Source organism: Panthera tigris, chromosome E3 (assembly GCF_018350195.1).
Source record: "Panthera tigris isolate Pti1 chromosome E3, P.tigris_Pti1_mat1.1, whole genome shotgun sequence".
NCBI classification, from domain to species: domain Eukaryota; kingdom Metazoa; phylum Chordata; class Mammalia; order Carnivora; family Felidae; genus Panthera; species Panthera tigris.
The window spans coordinates 19,116,221-19,135,732 of NC_056675.1; the positions used below are offsets into that span (position 1 = coordinate 19,116,221).

Sequence of the window (19,512 nt, forward strand, 5' to 3'; positions counted from 1 at the left end):
CAGAATCGGAAACAGGCTCCAGGCTCCGAGCCATCAGCCCAGAGCCTGACGCGGGGCTCGAACTCACGGACCGCGAGATCGTGACCTGGCTGAAGTCGGACGCTTAACCGACTGCGCCACCCAGGCGCCCCCCAAGAATTTTTTTTTTAACGTTTATTTTTGAGACAGAGAGAGACAGAGCATGAATGGGGGAGGGTCAGAGAGAGGGAGACACAGAATCTGAAACAGACTCCAGGCTCTGAGCTGTCAGCACAGAGCCCGACGCAGGGCTTGAACTCATCGAGTGTGAGATCATGACCTGAGCCGAAGTCGGCCGCTCAACCAACTGAGCCACCCAGGCGCCTGGCTGCTACATTCTTAAAGGGTCTCATGACTGCCTGTACAACCTACCCATAGTTAACATCGAACTGAATGATAAGAGAAATCTTGAGAGGTTTATGAGTAGAAATTAAAAGAAAACATTTATGATCTAATACTTGGATGTCCCCTCCCTCTTGAGCATTAAGCATATAACCACCAGCTTCACACAGCAAAAGTGCAGCTCTTCCTGCCCACGGGTCTTGTCCCCTGCTATAATAAAGCACCTCTTTGCACCCAGAATATCTCAAGAATTCTTTTCTTGACCTGTAGGCTGGTGGCCCCACATGAAGTTCTACGACCAACCGTGGGGCTTGAACTCAGGACGTGGAGACGGAGAGTCACGTGCTCTACCCGCTAAGCTGGCCAGATGTCCCCCAACTTCATTTTGAATAAGGTGTTTTTGTTGTTGTTGTTTTCCTTCAGTTTCACACAAGCAATTCTACAGGTAGCCAAGCAGGTACAACCCCTTATCCTGTTTTCAAGGTAAAAATTTCAAAATCCACCGTCTTTAGTCCTGTCTAGTTCATCCTAACTTTATTATGGTTTATTGGCTTATATCCAGGGGAGAAACAAGCTTCTCGCCTATTACTGACCTGAGGTAGTTTAGTATATCATAGCAAGGCCCCCACCAAAGTGAGGCTGTTAATCCCTCTCCCAGGAACTGGGAGATCTCGATCTATCATCTATCGCTAGGGGAGGTTTGCATTTCAAAAAGATGGCTTTCAGCTCCCGGGAGTCCTGAGTTTTGAGAATTGCAAGAGGCTTATTTAACCACAATAGAGATGTACAATCATTTTACAAGGACGAAGAAAGAAATTCTGAAACAAACGTGGGAGAGAGGAAAGTCACACCCCTTCTTTTCAACAGGGAGAATCAAGCCTCTCATTTTTCACTTGGATTTGTCCCACCAGGTGTTGTTTTCGAGGCGTGTTGTGCTTAGGTGTGTGCTGCGGACGGGTGTTGCGCGAGGGCGTGTGTTGTGTTAACATTGCGCGTGAAGCCCGTCTGTGGGGGCCGTCGGGTGTGAGGGAGGGTATGTGTGATACGTGTGATGTGGGAGGTGGTTCAGAGTTGAGTGGCGTTGAAGTGCTGGGCCGGGGTGTGTACCGGGTGGGTTCTGCACGGAGCAGGGGCGCGTGTGTCGGGGTGGCGATGAGTGGAATTAGCCCACAACGTAGTTGCGGGAAACGATAACGGCGATAATGGAGAGGACTAAAGCTTGGTTCCGCGGTTTCTAAAAATTCGGAGGCCGTCTCCCTTCACTTTGTAGTCGGAGGGCTTGAGGACTACAATTCCCAGGATGCCCCGCTCGCTCACCAACCAGGAACACGCGTCGATTTAATGGGCGGGCCTGGAGTGGGCTGGTCAGGAAGAGAGGCAGACGACCAATGGGCGAGCCGGAACGAATCGAAAGCCACGCTGATTGCGCCGAGGCTGATTGGAATCTTTGGCGCCTTGGTTTCAGTGGTGGATGCATGATGGGCGGATGTAGCGACCAATGAGAAGGCGGGGAGGAGGAGCCAGGGGGTGTGGGCAGGGAGAGGTGTTAACTAGCAGGCGGTTTACCCAATGAGGAGCGCAGGTCGCTGAAGGGGGCCGGGCGAGGCGTCTAGAGGCGGTGGACTGTGGTCGGCTGGTGTGTGCCATGGCGGAGCCGGTGAGGAAACGGGGCCGCCGATCCCGGGGCGGCGGTGTCGGCCGAGGGGCTCGCGGGTCCCGGGGCGGCCGGGGCCGGCGTCCTTGCGTCCCTCGGTCTCCAGGCCGGCCCACTCTGGACTCGGTGTTTGTGGACTTGGTCAGCGACAGCGATGAAGATATCCTGGAGGTCGCAACAACGCGCAGCGCTGCGGACTCGGTCGAAGTCCCTCACCCGGAGCCCCCAGTGCCGGCTGCCCCCCGGGACGACAGCGACAGTGACAGCGAAGGGGCGGACGCCCCGCCCGCCGGAGCCCCGCGGGCCCCGGTCAGGCGGCGGCGGCGGCTGCTGCTGGATCCGGGGGAGGCACCGGTTGTTCCGGTGTACTCCGGGAAGGTGCAGCGCGGTCCCCGGGAGGGCTAACGCAGAAGGGCTGGGTCTAGGGACTGCTCAGATTAGGCTTCTGGGATTGGTCTTGGGGGACTAAACGGACGCGGGAGTTGGGGCCTTGGAAGCAGAGAGATGCAGGGTTCCTGAGGTTTCTGCAGTTTGGAGAGGTGAAGAGGTTTGGAGTGTGTTAGGAGTTTGGGATTCCCGGGAGCTGGAGTGTCAGAAGCAGAGAGAGGCTAAGGGGCCGGGATCCCTTATGCTTCTGAGAGGGGCTGGCAGGACCTGGGGCTGGGATTTGGGGCATGTTGGGTTTTGAGGTTGGGGCCCATTGCTAAGGATCCAGGAAGCTGGGGTCATGGAAGTTCAGAGAAGACTGGGGACTCCAGGAAGCTGGGTCCCCTGGTGGGAGGGTGAGCTAGGAAGCTGGGATTCCCCAGGATTCCAAGGTAGCAGGATGGCTAGCAACCTAGTAAGAGCGTAAAAGAAAAACTAATGCCTTAGGGAAAGGGCTTGTAGCGGTAAGGGTACTCTAATTTGGATCTTGTGGAAGCTGGGCTCCTAACTCGCCCAGAGAGGACTTGGACTTGAGAGCTGGAGGACGGGATGAGTCATCCTGTTTCCCTTTCAGTAGAGGGAGGACTTGGGGCTGATTCACTTTTGTCTTTACAGGTGAAAAGCAGCCTTCATCTCATCCCAGATCACCTGTCCCTCCTGAAACTCTGCCCTCCAGAAGCTGAGGAAGGTAGGGGCAGACTTCCAGAGAGGAGCCCAGTGCTGGCCTCTCTGAGAAAGCTTCCTGGAGTTTACATCTCTGCGGTTTATTTATTTATTTTTTTAATGTTTATTTATTTTTAAGAGGGAGAGAGAGCGTGAGCAGGGGAAGGGCAGAGGGAGAGGGAGAGGGAGACACAGACTCCGAAGCAGGCTCCAGGCTCCGAGCTGTCAGCACAGAGCCCGATGCGGGGCTCAAACTCACAGAACGTGAGATCATGACCTGAGCCAAAGTCGGATGCTTAACTGACTGAGCCACCCACGGACGCCAGAAATTCCCAGGCGCTCCTGCAGTTCATATTTTTCCTGAGGCTCAAGGGAAAGGCATGACTCCTTCAACCTAGCCAGACAAAAGCTTCTGTCCTGAAATGAGATGAGTGTTAACCAGGAGGCACAGAAAGGGCTGTCAAACTGCCCTTCCCCCAACCTGATAGGCACAAGAGTGTGCTAATCTCCAGATTTCTAGGCCATCTCCAGAGATTCTGATTCTGTATTCCTGGGGGCAGGGGAGGAGGAGGGGTTGAGAATCTGTAACATCGTGGTACATCTGCAACAAGTTCCTTGGGAACACTCTGGAGCCAGCATGGTGTTCTTTGAATCTTATCAGAACTGGTCCTCCCTCAGCGATGTGATGTTTTGCGAACCACCCAAAGGCAGTGAATAGGAGTCAAGTTTAATGAGGAAGGGATCCAGTGGGCAAATGCAGACCTTGGGCCAAGCCTTCTGTACCGGCAGCAAGTATGGTAGGGTGATCAACAGCTGATTTAGGAACCAGCTGGCCTGGGTTTGAATCTCAGCTCTACCTTTTCGTAGCTGTGCGACCTTGTTTCGGCATCAGAAAACTAGGGGTAATAGTGGTCCTACGCCAGAGGATTTGGGTGAGAATTAATTAGAGAGTATACATAAGGAGCCCTCTCTTGGGCTACATGTATGGTTAGGACAGTACCTGGAACGTAGTCGTGCAAAGGTACCTCTGTCCTTGCTGCTTCAAATGTAGGCCCAGGTGCGCCAGGCGTCTCCCGGGAGCTTGGCAGAAATGCAGAATCTCATGTGTCTACCGGCTGCCACATTTATCGAGGACAGAGTTGCTCAGCCTTGACCTTACTGACATTTGCACTGAGTAATTCTTTGTGGGGACCTGTCCTGTGCATTGTAGGATGTGTAGCAGCATTGTGACCTCTACCCACCAGGGGCCAGCGTCACACACTCCGACTCCCTCCGCCTCCTCATCATGACAACAAAAATTGTCTTGAGACATTGCCACATATCCCTTGGGAGGCAAAATTGCCTCTGGTCGAGAACCACCGATCTAGGATGCATTATCATTGCTTTGTTTTTGCAGTGTTTATTTATATGGTTAATGATGATCTTTGGTTAATGGCAAACAAATGAAAAAAGAGCTTCTGTGTTCTAGAATAAACCTCTAGTTTCCTGTCATAAGGAGTTGTAGTTAAAATGAGTGATTAAAAAAAGATACTAAGTATTACAGAAATATGACAAAATGTGGTAATCATGCTCACATGGAAGAAATTTGAGAAACATGGGCTCAGAGGGCCTATACTGCTCCGTACCTCGCTCCCTCCCTGCGCCATGCCGCCTCCTGCCCCTACCTACGTGGTCTGTCTATGCCCATCCAATCCAGTACAGGAAGAAAATAAGAGGAACAATTAAAAAAAAAAAAAATCATCCTTTGCCAACATCTGGTTTGAAGTTTGTCCTGTCACATACATGGTAGTATGTGCATGTGTCACAAGGAACACGTGTGTATTAAGTAAATAACATATTTCCTAGATCGTGTGTATTTTATATGTGGGCGGCATGTGATCAAAAAAGGAGATTAAGTTAATCATAAGTTAGTTGGAGTGGCCCACCTTCCGATCGTCCCCACTTCTGTGCCGGCTCGTGCCTTAGCATGAGGTTCAGACACCTCCGCTCATCGTTTTCTCTGCACCAGGCATTTCCCTGTGACTCCTGCCCCTTGAGCGCTTCCCCAGCATTATTGTGTGTGTGTGTGTGTGTGTGTGTGTGTGTGTGTGTGTGTGTGTGTGTGTTTCTTGGGACCCCTCAGTCTCCAGCTTTCTCAGGACCTTGTGAAGCCCCTGACTTGCCTCTCGCCGCCCTCTCTTAGCCTACCCCTTCCACTTGTCCTCCTCTGTTCCCAGAGGCCGATGTGGCAGATTGTAGCAGTCCGCATGCTGAAGATGCCCCGTTTCCAGATTCGCCCTGGAAGAAGAAGCTGAGGAGTAGAGAGGCAGAAGAGAAGACAAAGGAGGTGTTTCTGTGAGTGAGGCTGGGGCACTGGGACCCCAGGAGCAGAAGGGGAGCCGGGGGCGTGGGCTGAGGTGGGCAGGATCCTTGGGTGGCTCGTGAAAGGGTAAGGAGAAGGGATGGAGGGAGTCTTGAGGTTCAGGGAGGAATGAAGTTGTTTTTTTGTAAACATTTTTTTAAAGTTTATTTGCTTATTTTAAGTAGGGGAGGGGCAGAGAGAGAGAGGGGAACAGAAGATCCGAAGTGGGCTCTGTGCCGACAGCGGACAGCCCTATGGGGGGCTCGAACTCACGAACTGGGAGATCGTGACCTGAGTCGAAGTTGGACGCTGAGCCGACTGAGCCACCCAGGCGCCCCAAGGAAAGCAATTTACCTTAAAAATTAGACATTTTCCTTGCTAATATTTGGGTCCCGTGGGTATAAAAATGATGGCTCAGGTTTTCTCTGACCTTACCTCCCCGTGTCCACCGGATGATGTCACTGGAAGGTGTTCCCTCTTGATAATCCACTTCCCCGTGTTGGTGCCCAGGACCAAGGAGCTACCTCCTTGGTAGCTCAAGAGGAGACATATGGGACTGGGGTCCCTTCCTCTTCCTCCGTCCCAGCCCTCGCTTCTCTTTGTAGGTTTCAAGACACCTCTCCTTTGTCTCCGCCTCCTCCGAGAACCAAAAGCAGGAAGCATACTCGGGCACTCCAGAAGTTAAGGTACCAAGGGCAGGGGGCTCGCCGGGGTAGAGAGGGGCGGTTTGGTGGGTGGCCCACCCTGGCTGACCCACCGTCCTTCCTGCACCCCAGGGAGGTGAACAAACGCCTGCAAGATCTCCGTTCCTGCCTGAGTCCCAAGCAGCGCCAGGGCCAAGATCACCAGAACCAAGAGGACGAGGTGGTCCTAGTGGAGGGTCCCACCCTTCCATCGAGCCCCCGGCTCTTCCCACTGAAAATCAGGTGCCGGGCTGATGTGGTCAGGTTGCCCATGAGGATGGTAAGTGCCTGAAGGGCCGTGGGAGAGGGGTCCCTGGAGCTGCCTGTGGGCGAGTGTGGTGTCAGGGCAGAAGGGACCGTGTCTTGCTTTCCCCATCCAGCCAGTGCCCTTCCAGGTTCCCCCCCCCATGTCTTGAGTTCCCTCTTCCCTTTGTCTCGATTGTCTTTCCCTCACTCTCTCTTCTCCAGCAAACTTCCCACCCACCCTTCAAGGCTCCACTTAAGCCTCCTGAGAAGCTTTGCTTGGTAGCCCCCTCCTCCGTTCCTTCCCTCGGACCCCGTGCTGCCCCTTAGTGCCTGCTTTTAAACTGTGTTAGTCACAGATGTCACCCGTTCACTCTGAGCTCCCCCAGCTTCCTGGTGGAAACGACTATTTTTGTAGGGATGAGCCCAATTCCAAAACAAGAGTGACAACAGAAATAACCATTTATGGAGCAGCAGCGACGTGTCGGGCAAGCAGCGAAGCCAGGCCTTGCGAACACGCAGCCCATGGCTTTTATCGACAGCGCGTCTTACTTTTTTTGTCCCGTGGACGCAGAATGCTTTTCAGACGTGTGTTCGTTGCCCCCCACCTCAATGAGTGATTTCATCCAAAGGACCGGTTGCCTGGCTTCTCTTAAATAGGAAGGAGTAGTTGCACTGGCCTGTGCTCCCACACGGCACCCATCAGCCAGAGCTGGGGACAGCTGGCCTGTTAGAGGGGGCGTATGAGATCCAGTTTGCCGCCTTCCCCACCCCTGCCCTTTTCCCTCCTAATCCACGGCTGCTTCATTTCTTTGTGTTACCTCCCCGAACCCCATATGGACGTGACTTTATTCTGTATTTTGCCAGGTAAATCTATGGGACTCCCAGCTGAGAAGCTCAGCGGGTAGCAAAGGCCAGAAACGTGGGGGGGGAGGGGGGGGGCATGTCAGGAGGTGGCCTCCTTTGCTTCTTGTCCCCTCGCCAGTCGGAGCCCCTACAGAGTGTGGTGGACCACATGGCCACCCATCTCGGGGTGTCCCCAAGCAGGATCCTTTTGCTCTTCGGAGAGACAGAGCTGTCCCCTACTGCCACTCCCAGGACCCTAAAGCTTGGAGTGGCTGACATCATTGGTGAGAGGAAGGCAGGGAGGTGGAGCCTTGAGGAGGCTTTGGCCACAGGGAGGGGATAGAGGAAAAGGCCCAGAGGGGGCCCTGCTTCCAGTCCCCCCCTTAAGCCTGGCTTCCCGATCCTGCCTCCCACAGACTGCGTGGTGCTAGCAAGTTCTCCGGAGACCTCAGAGATGTCCCGCCTGCTCCAGCTGCGGGTGCAGGGCAAGGAGAAACACCAGATGCTGGAAGTCTCGCTGTCTCCGGTGAGTGGGAGAGATGGCTGTCTGGGCCCCTCACCCTTTCCTCTGCCGACCGTGTCTCTCTGGTCAGTTACCGGTGGGTGGCTCCCCCCGAGTCCCGAGCACTTTGGGTTCCTGCCCGTCCTAGAGAGTGGGGAGAGCCCACTGTTCAGCTTTGCTCCCCCTCGTGCTGGGAACCTCTGCTCTAGTCTCCCAACTCCTGCTTAAAATGGAAAGGACCCTTGGACGGTAACCAATGAAACAGAACAACAGTGCCAGGCTTCTGAGTGACAGTCCCCATGCTAGAGATAATTAACTTCCCAGTCAGGGTGTTGGTGAACTTCACGGTGACATTGCATGGAAACCACTGTCGTTGCCCTCATTTAACACATAGGGACACGGGTCTAGAGAGGCGGGATAATTTGCAGTGTCTGTTCCTGGGGCTGCTGTAGCAAAACGCCACAAACCGGGTGGCTTAAAACAACCGTATTCTCACACGGTCCTAGAGGCCAGGAGTCGAAGCCGAGTGCTCAGCAGGGGCCGTGCTCTGTCTGAGGCTCCGGGCAGAAACGCTCCTTGCTTCTTCCTGACTCCTGGAGGTGGCCGCCGGTCCTGGGCACTCCTTGGCCTGCAGCTGCGCCCGCCCCCTCCCTCAGTGTCTGCCTCTGTCGTCACGGGGTGTCCTCCCTGTGTGTCTCTGCCTGTGTGTTTTCTTGCAAGGATGCCAGACTCTGGTGCCCACCCTCAGCGACTGTGCCCTTGACTTCACCTGATTACATCCGCAAAGGCCCTGTTTCCCATCTGGAAATGGGAAATGGTCACATTCACACTTACCAGGGCCCTTGCCCAAGGTCACACATGAGCTGAGTGGGAGAGCCTGGCCTGCAGCTCGGGCCATCCTCACTCTAGGATCTGGGCTGTCTTCTTCACTGCAACAGACGCCTCCATTGGTAGGTGAGGAGCTTGGGGCTTGCAGAACCCACCTGACCCGGAGCCTGCAGCCTAAGCCTTAGCCTCTGTGGCCCGGTCCCCTAGAGAGGGACCCGGCTGTGCTAGCTTCTCTGTGCACTCACCTTCCCCTCCGTGGGCTCTGACTTGATTTGTCCCCTTTTCCTCTCTGTCCTGAGTCCTCTGTCCATCTCTATAAGTTCTCAGCCCCTCTTTTCAAATTCTTTTTTTTCTTAAGATTTTTTTAATTGAAAATTTTTAATGTTTATTAATTTTTTATTAATTGTGAGGTTTTTTTGTTTTTTAAATTTTTTTAATGCTTATTTATTTTTGAGAGAGAGAGAGAGCGAAAGACAGAGCATGAGCAGGAGAGGCAGAGAGAGCGGGAGACACAAAATCCAAAGCAGGCTCCAGGCTTCAAGCTGTCAGCACAGAGCCTAATGCGGGGCTCGAACTCACAAACCGTGAGACTGTGACCCGAGCGGAAGTCAGACGCTCATCCGACTGAGCCACCCAGGCACCCCGTTAAAGATTTTATTTTTAAGTCACCTCTGCACCCAACATGAGGCTCAACCCCTTGAGCAAGCGTCACATGTTCTATTGACTGAGCCATCCAGGCACCCCCTCCCCTCCCCTCCACCCATCTTTTCGAATTCTTACATCCATTTTTTTCTTCTCTGTCCAGGATTCTCCTCTCAAGACCCTCATGTCCCGCTACGAGGAGGCCATGGGACTCTCAGGCCACAAGCTCTCCTTCTTCTTTGATGGGACAAAGCTTTCAGGCAAGGAGCTGCCCGCTGATCTGGGCATGGAATCTGGGGACCTCATCGAGGTCTGGGGCTGAAACCCCCCGCGCCCTGTTTTGACGTGCCGCCTGGACTTGGGGGAGGACAGCTGCCCCTTTTGGCCCTGTATGGGCTTATCTTTAAGCTGAAGCAAAATCTGGCAGCGAACTTTGACCCCCTCTCCCGTTGACCCTGGTTTCAAGCCGTTAGTTACTTGGTTAGTTGTGTGGTTGTTCTTGCCGTCCTGGGTGGACTGTGGCTCCGCCCACTGGGTTTGCTGCGTTCGCAGCCCCCCGGGACACGGGGAAGGTATCCCTCGCTCCCACCGAGCCCCTTTCCTTCCTGGAAATGTTTTTATGCAAATGTTTTTATGCAAGTGCTCCTATTTAGAGCGAGTGGGAATAAACGAGGGGTGGGTGTGGATTCCAGGCCTGGGATGTCTGGGAGCTGGGACCAGCAGTGGCCCCAGGGGGCTAGCAGGTAAAGTTTGAGGCACCTACACGAGTGTGGTTCCCCGGCCTGCGGGAAGATAAATGGTCCAGGCTCCACACGCGCTCACTTAAGCCCAGGCAGACAGGGTCTAGTGGATCCTCAGCTTTGGATGTCTTCCTCACCCCAGGACCCTTTATAGGCACCTTCCTGAGGCACACACGTTGTTTAAGACATAATTGAACACCTCGAGCTCTTTTTGTTTGGATCTCCCGATGCTAGTCCACGAAAGGCTTCTCTGGTTTTACGGCTGTCTCTTCCCTGCTCATGCCAACCTAAGCACCCATTCGAGTGTGCGGATCGCGCGTCTTTGAATACAAACGCATCCTCGTAAGACGCACTGATGTGTGTGTTGAATACACTTTTGCCGCGTGCGGTAGCGCCGTGCTGTAGATCTCGTGCTGTTTCTTTCCTCACTCCATACGTGGTGCTTGTTCTACGTGGGATTCATCGCTCGAAGGGCTCGTTGGTGTTCCTCAGGGGGCCTCGGCTGCATTTTATACGTTCATGGGTCTCCTTCCGCGCTTGCGTGGCGGGTTCTCCAACATAAGCCCCCAGGATGGGATTACGGGGCGGACGGGTTAATTTCCCTGTGGTTCTACCAAATTTTTCTCACGAATGGCCACGGATCCTCCCCCTGGAGGGTCCCCGTTTCTCCTCATCCTCACCAGCTCTTGTTACTGCCCTGCTTTCCAACTTTTGCCAGCCTGTGGGGAGGAAAGTGGCGCCGTGTTTCAACGCACATCCATCCGCTCACCGGCACTTCTGGGAATTTCTTCGCACGTGCCCAGCAGCCTTGCGGGCTCCCTTTCTGTGCGCTGCCCTGACGGCTGCCGACGGCTTGCGGACCGGCACTCGTGCTTGATTCTTTAGGGGTGTCCTTCACCGAACAGAAATTCTCAGTTTGGATGTTACGTGCGTGAACTATTTTGTCGTATCATTTGTTGCTTTTTGATTTCTTATTTAAAAGTCGTTTAGATATTTTACATGTTCTGCTCTTGGCTCCTTAGTTTGCCCTTGCACGTTTCGGCCACTAAGTAGGGCTGAGGTCCAGCCATCACACCCTGCTATGCACGTCGGCTGGCCTCTGTTCTGTGTGGGCGAACATTTGTTCGCATCGGCTGATTCCGGGCTGTACCGGCTGCCGAATATTGAATATTACTTTTAAACGATTTGAATTCAACTTCGCCTATGAGATCCAGGTTTTATTTTCATCACAGAATGAGCCAGACTTCTCAGCGCTGTCTACTAATAAAGCCATTAATTTTCCACTGATACGTGGTATAATTCTGACAAAAGTATGTCACCTTCTAAAAACTTCTTTTGTTGGAACGTGGCATTCCTTTGACCTTACAATGTGAGAAAAATAGAAGCCTCTATAACATTGAAATAATCCACGATATGGCATAACTCATTTTTTTCAGATCTTATTTTGTCCATTAATACGTTTGGACACATTAAAATTGTGTATTCGGCCTTAACAAAATAAACGGGAGTACATTCACCTTGCGTCTCCTTGAGGGTTTCTGTCTTTGTGACCCCCCCCCCCACAGGACCCCCCCACTACAGCCCCTGTGACAGTCCATTAGTTGTCACCTTGCATCCATTGTTACTCCTTCCAGGGTAACAGAGACCCCGGTTTTTAGCAAAGCACGGAGACTTCAGAGGGAGGACAGCCAGCCTCCGTTGTAGCCAGCTGCCAGTTCAGGCTGGTGGGTGCAAGGGGGAGAGGGGTGCACCTCGCAGAACATTTCCCAAAGAGGGCGGCAGGAGCCCCTCTCCTTCGCTGTCTTCCTGCTGCTGGACGTAGAACAGCCCTGCGGACCTTGGGGAAAGAAGCCGTGCAGGTGGCACAGGACACGGAGAGATGGAGCCCGGTCCCCAGCCTCTCTGCAGCGTCCTACCAGTCCTCCACTGCTGACCTCTGGGCTTTCCTGGGAGGGGGAGCTGCTTCCGTCCGGCCTAAATCACTGCTATTTGAGGACTTCTGTCTCTGGTAACCCAGCCCAGTTCCAGCCCCAGGATGTTGCCATTGCAACATTGTAGTGAGCCTGTTGGGGTCCCTGGCTGAGATTTTTCTCAGGTTTCTCTCCAGGAGTAGAATCACCGGTCACCGAACGTGTCTGGTCTCTCTTCAGCAGTGCCAGGTTGCTGACCACAGTGACTGGACCTCTTTATAAATCCATTAGCAAGTGCTAGAAGATTCCAGTTTCTTCTTCCCCAGCCCCGAATCTGGGGAGGAGATGGGAAAGACTACTTATTTTAAAAGAATTTGCATTTCTTCTATGTTGAGAGGTTATTCATCCTTTTGATCAAAGGGATTGATCACTTCTCAGGTGGTCATTTTATTTTATTTTAAAATGTTATTTATTTTTATGGATTTTATTATTTTTTAAAATAATTTTTAAAAGTTTATTTATTATTGAGAGAGAGAGAGAGAGAGAGAGTATAAGCTGGGGAGAAGCAGAGAGAGGGAGACACAGAATCTAAAGCAGGCTCCAGATTCTGAGCTTTCAGCACAGAGCCTGATATGGGGCTCGAACCCACAGACCCACAGACCTTAAGATCATGACCTGAGCCGAAGTCAGACACCTAACCAGTCAGCCACCTAGGTGTCCCTTAAGGATTTTATTTTTAAGCAATCTCTTACACCCAACATGGGTCTCTAACTCACAATCCAGAGATCAAGAGTCACACCCTCCACCAACTGAGCCAAACTGGCGCCCCTATTTTCTTTTCTTTTTTTTTTTTAAGATTTTTAAAAAACTTTTTTAAAGACTGATCTCTGCACCCAATGTGAGGCTTGAACTTACAACCCCAATATCAAGAGTCCCATGCTCTTCCCACTGAGCCAGCCAGGTGGCCTGTCAGGTGGTCTTTCTGAACTCACCCAAAAAAACCCAAAAACAAAGCCAACAAACAGGGGTGCCTGGGTGGCTCAGTAGGTTAAGCTTCTGACTTCGGCTCAGGGCACGACCTTGCAGTTCATGAGTTCAGGCTCCGCGTTGGGCTCTGTGCCGACAGCTCCGAGCCTGGAGCCTACTTCGGATTCTGTGTCTCCCTCTCTCTCTGTCCCTCCCCAGTTCATGCTCTGTCTCTCTCTCAAAAATAAACATTAAAAAAAACAAAAAACAAAAAAAAACACAACACTCTCCTGATGAAAAACCTTCAAAACTGGGGTGCCTGGGTGGCTTAGTCAGTTAGGCACCCGACTTCGACTCATGAGTTCGAGCCCTGACAGCTCAGGGCTCTGACAGCTCAGAGCCTGGAGCCTGCTTCGGATTCTCTCTGTCTCTCTGCCCCTCCCCTGCTCACGCTCTGTCTCAAAAATAAATAAGTGTTAACAAATTTTTTTAAAAAACACCTTCAAAATTGTAGTAGGCCCTTACTCGTCACATGCGAAGCTTGGTACTTTTCGTGATCTCATTCATCCAAAGAGCACCTAGGAGGTAGGTGGTGTATTATTCCCATTCTCCAGAAGAGAAACAGAAGCACAGATTAGTGAACCCGCCCCAAACCTCACAGCCACCGGGCGCAGAGCCAGATGGAAGGCCAGGTGGGCCTGATCTACGACAAGACCTGTGCTGCTCACGCTGGAACCTGCACACAAGTGAGCTGGGAAGCTTGTGGAAACACATGGCGTCAGCAGTTCTGGGGTGCGGCCCGAGATGTTGCCGTTCTGACGAGCTCCTAGGGGTTGTGGCCGTGCTGGCCACACTTGGGGTAGCAGGATGCTGTTTTGCTTTTTTTTTCTATAGCCTCACAGCCTCCCATCTCCCCACCCCTGCCATTCCTTCTGGAAGCCCCCCCCTCCCCCCCCTCCCCCGCGCCATGGGACTGGCCATGTCCTCTGTGTGTCCGCACCTCAGTCCGGAACAGGGGTCTGGCTCAGCGGACTCTTCCTGCCCATCGATCTCTTTCTCAGGTGCTAGACTGTAAGCTCCTTGAAAATAAATACCCTATCTTGTTCTTCTCAAACATCCCTAGCTCGGGGTCTGATACCTAGTAGTTATTTGTCAGATACCTGACAAATGTTTGTTGAATGAACAACTTCCTCATCGCATGAGCCAGAAACCCGTGTCACTCTGGACACCTCTTAACCCCCATATCCTCTCCGTCACCCACAGCTGCCCTAGGTGGCTAAGAGCGACTCACGTCCCTCCATCCCACCGAGGCCTGCAGCCCGGTCTCCTGCTGCAGCCGCCTGACAAGTTCTGCCGCCCCTTTGGCCCCCTCCAACCCAAGGACAGTGTAGCCAGTGTAGCCAGAAGGATCTTAAATGCAAATCCAATTTTAAAATGAAGGAAATGCTTCACGTGTCCTAGGTCCCAGGCCCAGCCTGGCCCCTGCCTGCTCCCTGGCCGGCCTCCCTCCCCTCACCGTCCTCCACGCTGCCCTCCTTTCAGATTCTTGTGTCCATTATGCTTCCTTCTGTGGCCTTTGCACAAGCTTTCCACTGCCTGGAAATGTTTTTTCTCCCCTCTTAGGAAGTCAGTGTTTGCCGCGCCCCTGTATCTGAGCTCAAGGATCACTTCCTCAGCAAGACTCTCAACCTCCCTGACCAGGTCAAATGCCCCTGTTATCAAGTCCTTGTCATACCCATACACCTGTCTTTGTTATTTTATTTTATTTTATTTTATTTTAATTTTATTTCATTTTTTTTTTCAACGTTTTTTTTTATTATTTTTTATTTTTTTATTTTTGGGACAGAGAGAAACAGAGCATGAACGGGGGAGGGGCAGAGAGAGAGGGAGACACAGAATCGGAAACAGGCTCCAGGCTCCGAGCCATCAGCCCAGAGCCCGACGCGGGGCTCGAACTCACGGACCGCGAGATCGTGACCTGGCTGAAGTCGGACGCTTAACCGACTGCGCCACCCAGGCGCCCCTAATTTTATTTCATTTTATTTCATTTTATTTATTGTTTATTTATTCATTATTTAGTTTACTTATTTATTTACTTATTTGAGGAGAGAGGAAGAGAGAGAGGGAGAGAGAGAATCCCAAGCAGGCTCCGTGCTGTCAGCTTGGAGCCCAACGCAGGGCTTGAACCCACAAACTGTGAGATCATGACCTGAGCCGAAACCAAGAGTCAGACACTTAACTGACTGAGCCACCCAGGTGCCCCCAGATGTCATTTTTTTGTGGCACTTGTCATAGGTGAACTTTTTTTTCCCCAAGAAATTTCACATATATTTTCCAGACCAGTTTCCAAATCAGGTAGAGCAAAAAGTTGGGCTCCAGTTTAAACCAATAGACCTGTACAGACAGATTTATTTATCTGACCTAAAAGTAATTTTATTCCAGAAATCCATCAAATTGAAAAAGCCTGAGCCCAGGGATGAGCACAATGTTTTTTTCCATTTGGCAAAAACAATTAGCATAAAGATATTTGCCTTTATAACCAAAAAGTTTTATTTTCATTAATGTCCAGTGGTACTGTATTTGGATCACAGGCTTTTTTAAAAATAATTTTTAGGGGCGCCTTCGTGGCTCAGTCGGTTGAGCGTCCGACTTCGGCTCAGGGCATGATCTCACGGTTTTGTGAGTTCGAGCCCCGCGTCAGGCTGTGTGCTGACAGCTTGGAGCCTGGAACCTGTTTCGGATTCTGTGTCTCCTTCTCTCTCTGCCCCTCCCCCTTTTGTGCTGTGTCTCTATCAAAAATAAATGAATGTAAAAAAAAATTAAAATAATTTTTAACTTTATTGGAGTTTAATTTACATGCCTAACCATTCACTCACTTGAACTGTAAAGTTCATGAGTCTTAGTAGATGTACACGGCCCGGAAATGGTTCCCCAGGCCATTTGCATAATCTCCTCCCCCTGACCCCATTGTATGAATATACTATTCACCTGTTGGTGGACACTCGGGGCTTTTTCATTCTGGAGGCTATCATGAATAATGATTCTTTTAAAAAAATGTTTATTTATTTTGAGGTGGGGGAGGGGCAGAGAGAGAGAGGGAGAGAGAGAGAGAATCCTCAGCAGGCTCCATACCTGGCGCGGAGCCCAACGTGGGGCTCCATCCCACAACCACCAGATGGTGACCCAAGCCAAAATCAAGAGACAGACGCTCAACGGACTGAGCCACCCAGGGGCCCCAGTAATGCTTCTTATGTATATTTGCATACAGGGTGTTTTGTAGCGGCATGTTTTCAATTCTCCTAGGTGATCATCTCCGATGATACGTAGGAGTGGAGTATTGGGCAAATGTGTGTTTAATTTTGAAGGAAACTGCCGGTTTTCTAAAGTAGCTGTAGTATTTGCATTCCTACAAGTACCGTGTGAGGGTCTTAGTTGCTCCATATCATTTCCAGAACTTGGTGTGATCAGTTTTTCTTTTTTTAAAAAGCTATTCTCACATAGTGATATTGTGGTCTTAATTTGTATTTTCCATAATGACTAACAATGTCATATACTTGTTGGCCATTCATGTATCTCTTGTGAAAGTCTGTAGAAATCTATTGCCCATTTAAAAAATTGTGTTATTCTCTTTAGTTTTAAGAGTTGTTTATATAGCGAGATATACGTCCCTTGTCAGATGCGTGCTTTGCAAATATTCTCTTTCAAACTGTGGCTTGCCTTTTCACAGGTGCGATTTTACATATGTATGGATATCTGTCTCCTCCAGATCAGCCTCCTGAGGGTAGGGACTCAATCTGCATTGTCTGACACCTGGCATAATGCCAGGAACATAGTAATGGTTTGTTGAGTAAATTCAGGGACCACAATCGGAAGTTCCTTTCTATCTCTTTCTTTCCCTTAGACCCTCAGGGGAGACCAGGCTTAAGGTTATAAAACATGAAATATCTCATGGGGTGTCACAAGTGAAGGGTATTCGTGACTCAAATGGTTTCTTCTTCTTCTTCTTCTTCTTCTTCTTCAAGTTTATTTATTTATTTAGAGAGAGAGCACAAGGAGGGGAGGGGCAGAGAAGAATCCCAAGCAGGTTCAGTGCTGTCAGCACAGAGCCCTATGCATGGCTCAACCCCCTCCCAACCTGAAGATCATGACCTGAGCCGAAATCAAGCGTCCAATGCTTAACTGAGTGAGTCACCTAGGCGCCCCTTGCCTCAAATGTTTTCTTTTCCCTTTTTTTCCAATTAGAATAACAAAGCTATTTTAATTACTATAAATCAGCATTTATGCCTAATATTTTCATTTTTGTCTCAGTGACCTATTCTCTTTTTTTTTTTAATTTATTATTTTTTTTAAATTTACATCCAAATTAGTTAGCATATAGTGCAACAATGATTTCAGGAGTAGATTCCTTAATGCCCCTTACCCATTTAGCCAATCCCCCCCTCACAACCCCTCCAGTAACCCTCTGTTTGTTCTCCATATTTAAGAGTCTCTTATGTTTTCCCCCTCCCTATTTTTATATTATTTTTGCTTCCCTTCCCTTATGTTCATCTGTTTTGTATCTTAAAGTCCTCATATTAGTGAAGTCATATGATATTTGTCTTTCTCTGACTAATTTCGCTTAGCATAATACCCTCTAGTTCCATCCACATAGTTGCAAATGGCAAGATTTCATTCTTTTTGATTGCCGAGTAATACTCCACTGTGTGTGTGTGTGTGTGTGTGTGTGTGTGTGTGTGTGTGTATGTGTGTGTACCACATCTTCTTTATCCATTCATCCATCAATGGACATTTGGGCTCTTTCCATACTTTGGCTATTGTTGATATGCTGCTATAAACATTGGGGTGCATGTGTCCCTTCGAAACAGCCTACCTGTATCTCTTGGGTAAATACCTAGTAGTGCAATGGCTGGGTCATAGGGTAGTTTTATTTTTAATTTTTTGAGGAGGCTCCATACTGTTTTCCAGAGTGGCTGCACCAGTTTGCATTCCCACCAGCAATGCAAAAGAGATCCTCTGTCTCCGCATCCTCGCCAACATCTGTTGTCGCCTGAGTTGTTAATGTTAGCCATTATGACAGATGTGAGGTGGTATCTCATTGTGGTTTTGATTTGTATTTCCCTGATGATGAGTGACGGTGAGCATTTTTTCACGTGTCGGTTGGCCATCTGGATGTCTTCTCTGGAGAAGTGTCTATCTATGTCTTTTGCCCATTTATTCTCTGGATTATTTGTTTTTTGGGTGTTGAGTTTGAGAAGTTCTTTATAGATTTTGGATACTAACCCTTTATCTGATATGTCATTTGCAAATATCTTCTCCCATTCTGTTGGTTGCCTTTTAGTTTTGCTGACTGTTTCCTTTGTCGTGCAGAAGCTTTTTATTTTGATGAGGTCCCAGTAGTTCATTTTTGCTTTTGTTTCCCTTGCCTCTGGAGACATGTTGAGTAAGAAGTTGCTGCAGCCACGGTCCAAAAGTTTTTTTCCTGCTTTCTCCTCAAGGATTTTGATGGCTTCCTGTTTTACATTGAGGTCTTTCATCCATGTTGAGTTTATTTTTATGTCTGGTGTAAGAAAGTGGTCCAGGTTCATTTTTCTGCATGTCGCTGTCCAGTTTTCCCAGCACCACTTGCGGAAAAGACTGTCTTTATTCCATTGGCTATTCTTTCCTGCTTTTTCAAAGATTAGTTGGCCATACATCTGTGCGTCCATTTCTGGGTTCTCTATTCTGTGCCATTGATCTGAGTGGCTGTTTTTATGCCAGTACCATAGTGTCTTGATAATTACAGCTTTGTAATACAGCTTGAAGTCCGGGATTGTGATGCCTCCTGCTTTGGTTTTCTTTTTCAAGGTTGCTTTGGCTATTCGGGGTCTTTTCTGGTTCCATACAAATTTTAGGGTTGTTTGTTCTAGCTCTGTGAAGAATGCTGGTGTTATTTTGATAGGGATTGCATTGAATATGTAGACTGCTTTGGGTAGTATCAACATTTTAACAATATTTTTTCCTCCTATCCAGGAGCTTGGAATATTTTTCCATTTTTTGGTGTCTTCTTCAATGTGTTTCATAAGCTTTCTATAGTTTTCAGTGTATAGATTTTTACCTGCTTGGTTAGGTTTATTCCTAGGTATGCTTTTTGGTGCAATTGTAAATGGGATCGATTCCTTGATTTCTCTTTCTGTTGCTTCATTGTTGGTGTATAGGAATGCAACCGATTTCTGTGCATTAATTTTATATCTTGCAACTTTGCTGAATTGAAGGATCAGGTCTAGCAGTTTTTTGGTGGAATGTTTTGGGTTTTCCATATAGAGTATCATGTCGTCTACAAAGACTGAGGTCCCAGTCTTGGGACCTTGGGATGTCTTTTATTTCTTCGTGTTGTCTGCTTGCTGAGGCTAAGACTTCCAATACTGTGTTGAATAACAGTGGTGAGAGTGGACATCCCTGTCTTGTTCCTGACCTTAGGGGGAAAGCTCTCAGTTTTTCTGCATTGAGGACGGTATTAGTGTTGTGTCTTTCATATATGGCTTTTAGATCTCAAGGTGTGATCCTTCTATCCCTACTTTCTTGAGTTTTTTTTTTTTTATCAAGAAAGGATGTTATATTTTGTCAAATGCTTTCTCTGCATCTATTGAGAGGATCATGTGGTTCTTGTCCTTTCTTTTATTGATGTGATGCATCACATTGATTGTTTTGCGGATATCGAACCAGCCCTGC

General features: G+C 49.6%; 1 protein-coding gene across 3 annotated transcripts; it reads left to right on the forward strand.

Annotated features, from left to right (window-relative positions):
• The first annotated feature begins 1,919 nt into the window (after positions 1-1,919).
• LOC102971887 (nuclear factor of activated T cells 2 interacting protein) lies at positions 1,920-11,444 on the forward strand. Of its 3 annotated transcripts, XM_042971869.1 has the most exons (9): positions 1,936-2,392; positions 3,056-3,128; positions 5,320-5,437; positions 6,050-6,130; positions 6,221-6,407; positions 7,356-7,500; positions 7,633-7,742; positions 9,352-9,448; positions 10,071-11,444. In XM_042971869.1, the coding sequence occupies exons 1-9, from the start codon at positions 2,006-2,008 to the stop codon at positions 10,121-10,123; spliced, it is 1,251 nt and encodes a 416-aa protein (XP_042827803.1). In that variant the 5' UTR covers positions 1,936-2,005; the 3' UTR covers positions 10,124-11,444. The 3 variants fall into 3 exon arrangements, with proteins under 3 accessions (XP_042827804.1, XP_042827803.1, XP_007084200.2); XM_042971870.1 differs by having other exon boundaries at positions 1,920-2,017; positions 9,352-11,444; XM_007084138.2 differs by having other exon boundaries at positions 1,937-2,392; positions 9,352-11,444.
• Positions 11,445-19,512: the final 8,068 nt, after the last annotated feature.

What these genes read in the sequence shown, in the direction of transcription:
- LOC102971887 (XM_007084138.2), top strand. Translation starts at nt 2,006, where the DNA reads ATGGCGGAGCCGGTGAGGAAACGGGGCCGCCGATCCCGGGGCGGCGGT. An exon ending in TTCCGGTGTACTCCGGGAAG is followed by an intron (nt 2,393 to 3,055) that starts GTGCAGCGCGGT and finishes TTGTCTTTACAG; the next exon opens with GTGAAAAGCAGCCTTCATCT. An exon ending in AAGACAAAGGAGGTGTTTCT is followed by an intron (nt 5,438 to 6,049) that starts GTGAGTGAGGCT and finishes TTCTCTTTGTAG; the next exon opens with GTTTCAAGACACCTCTCCTT.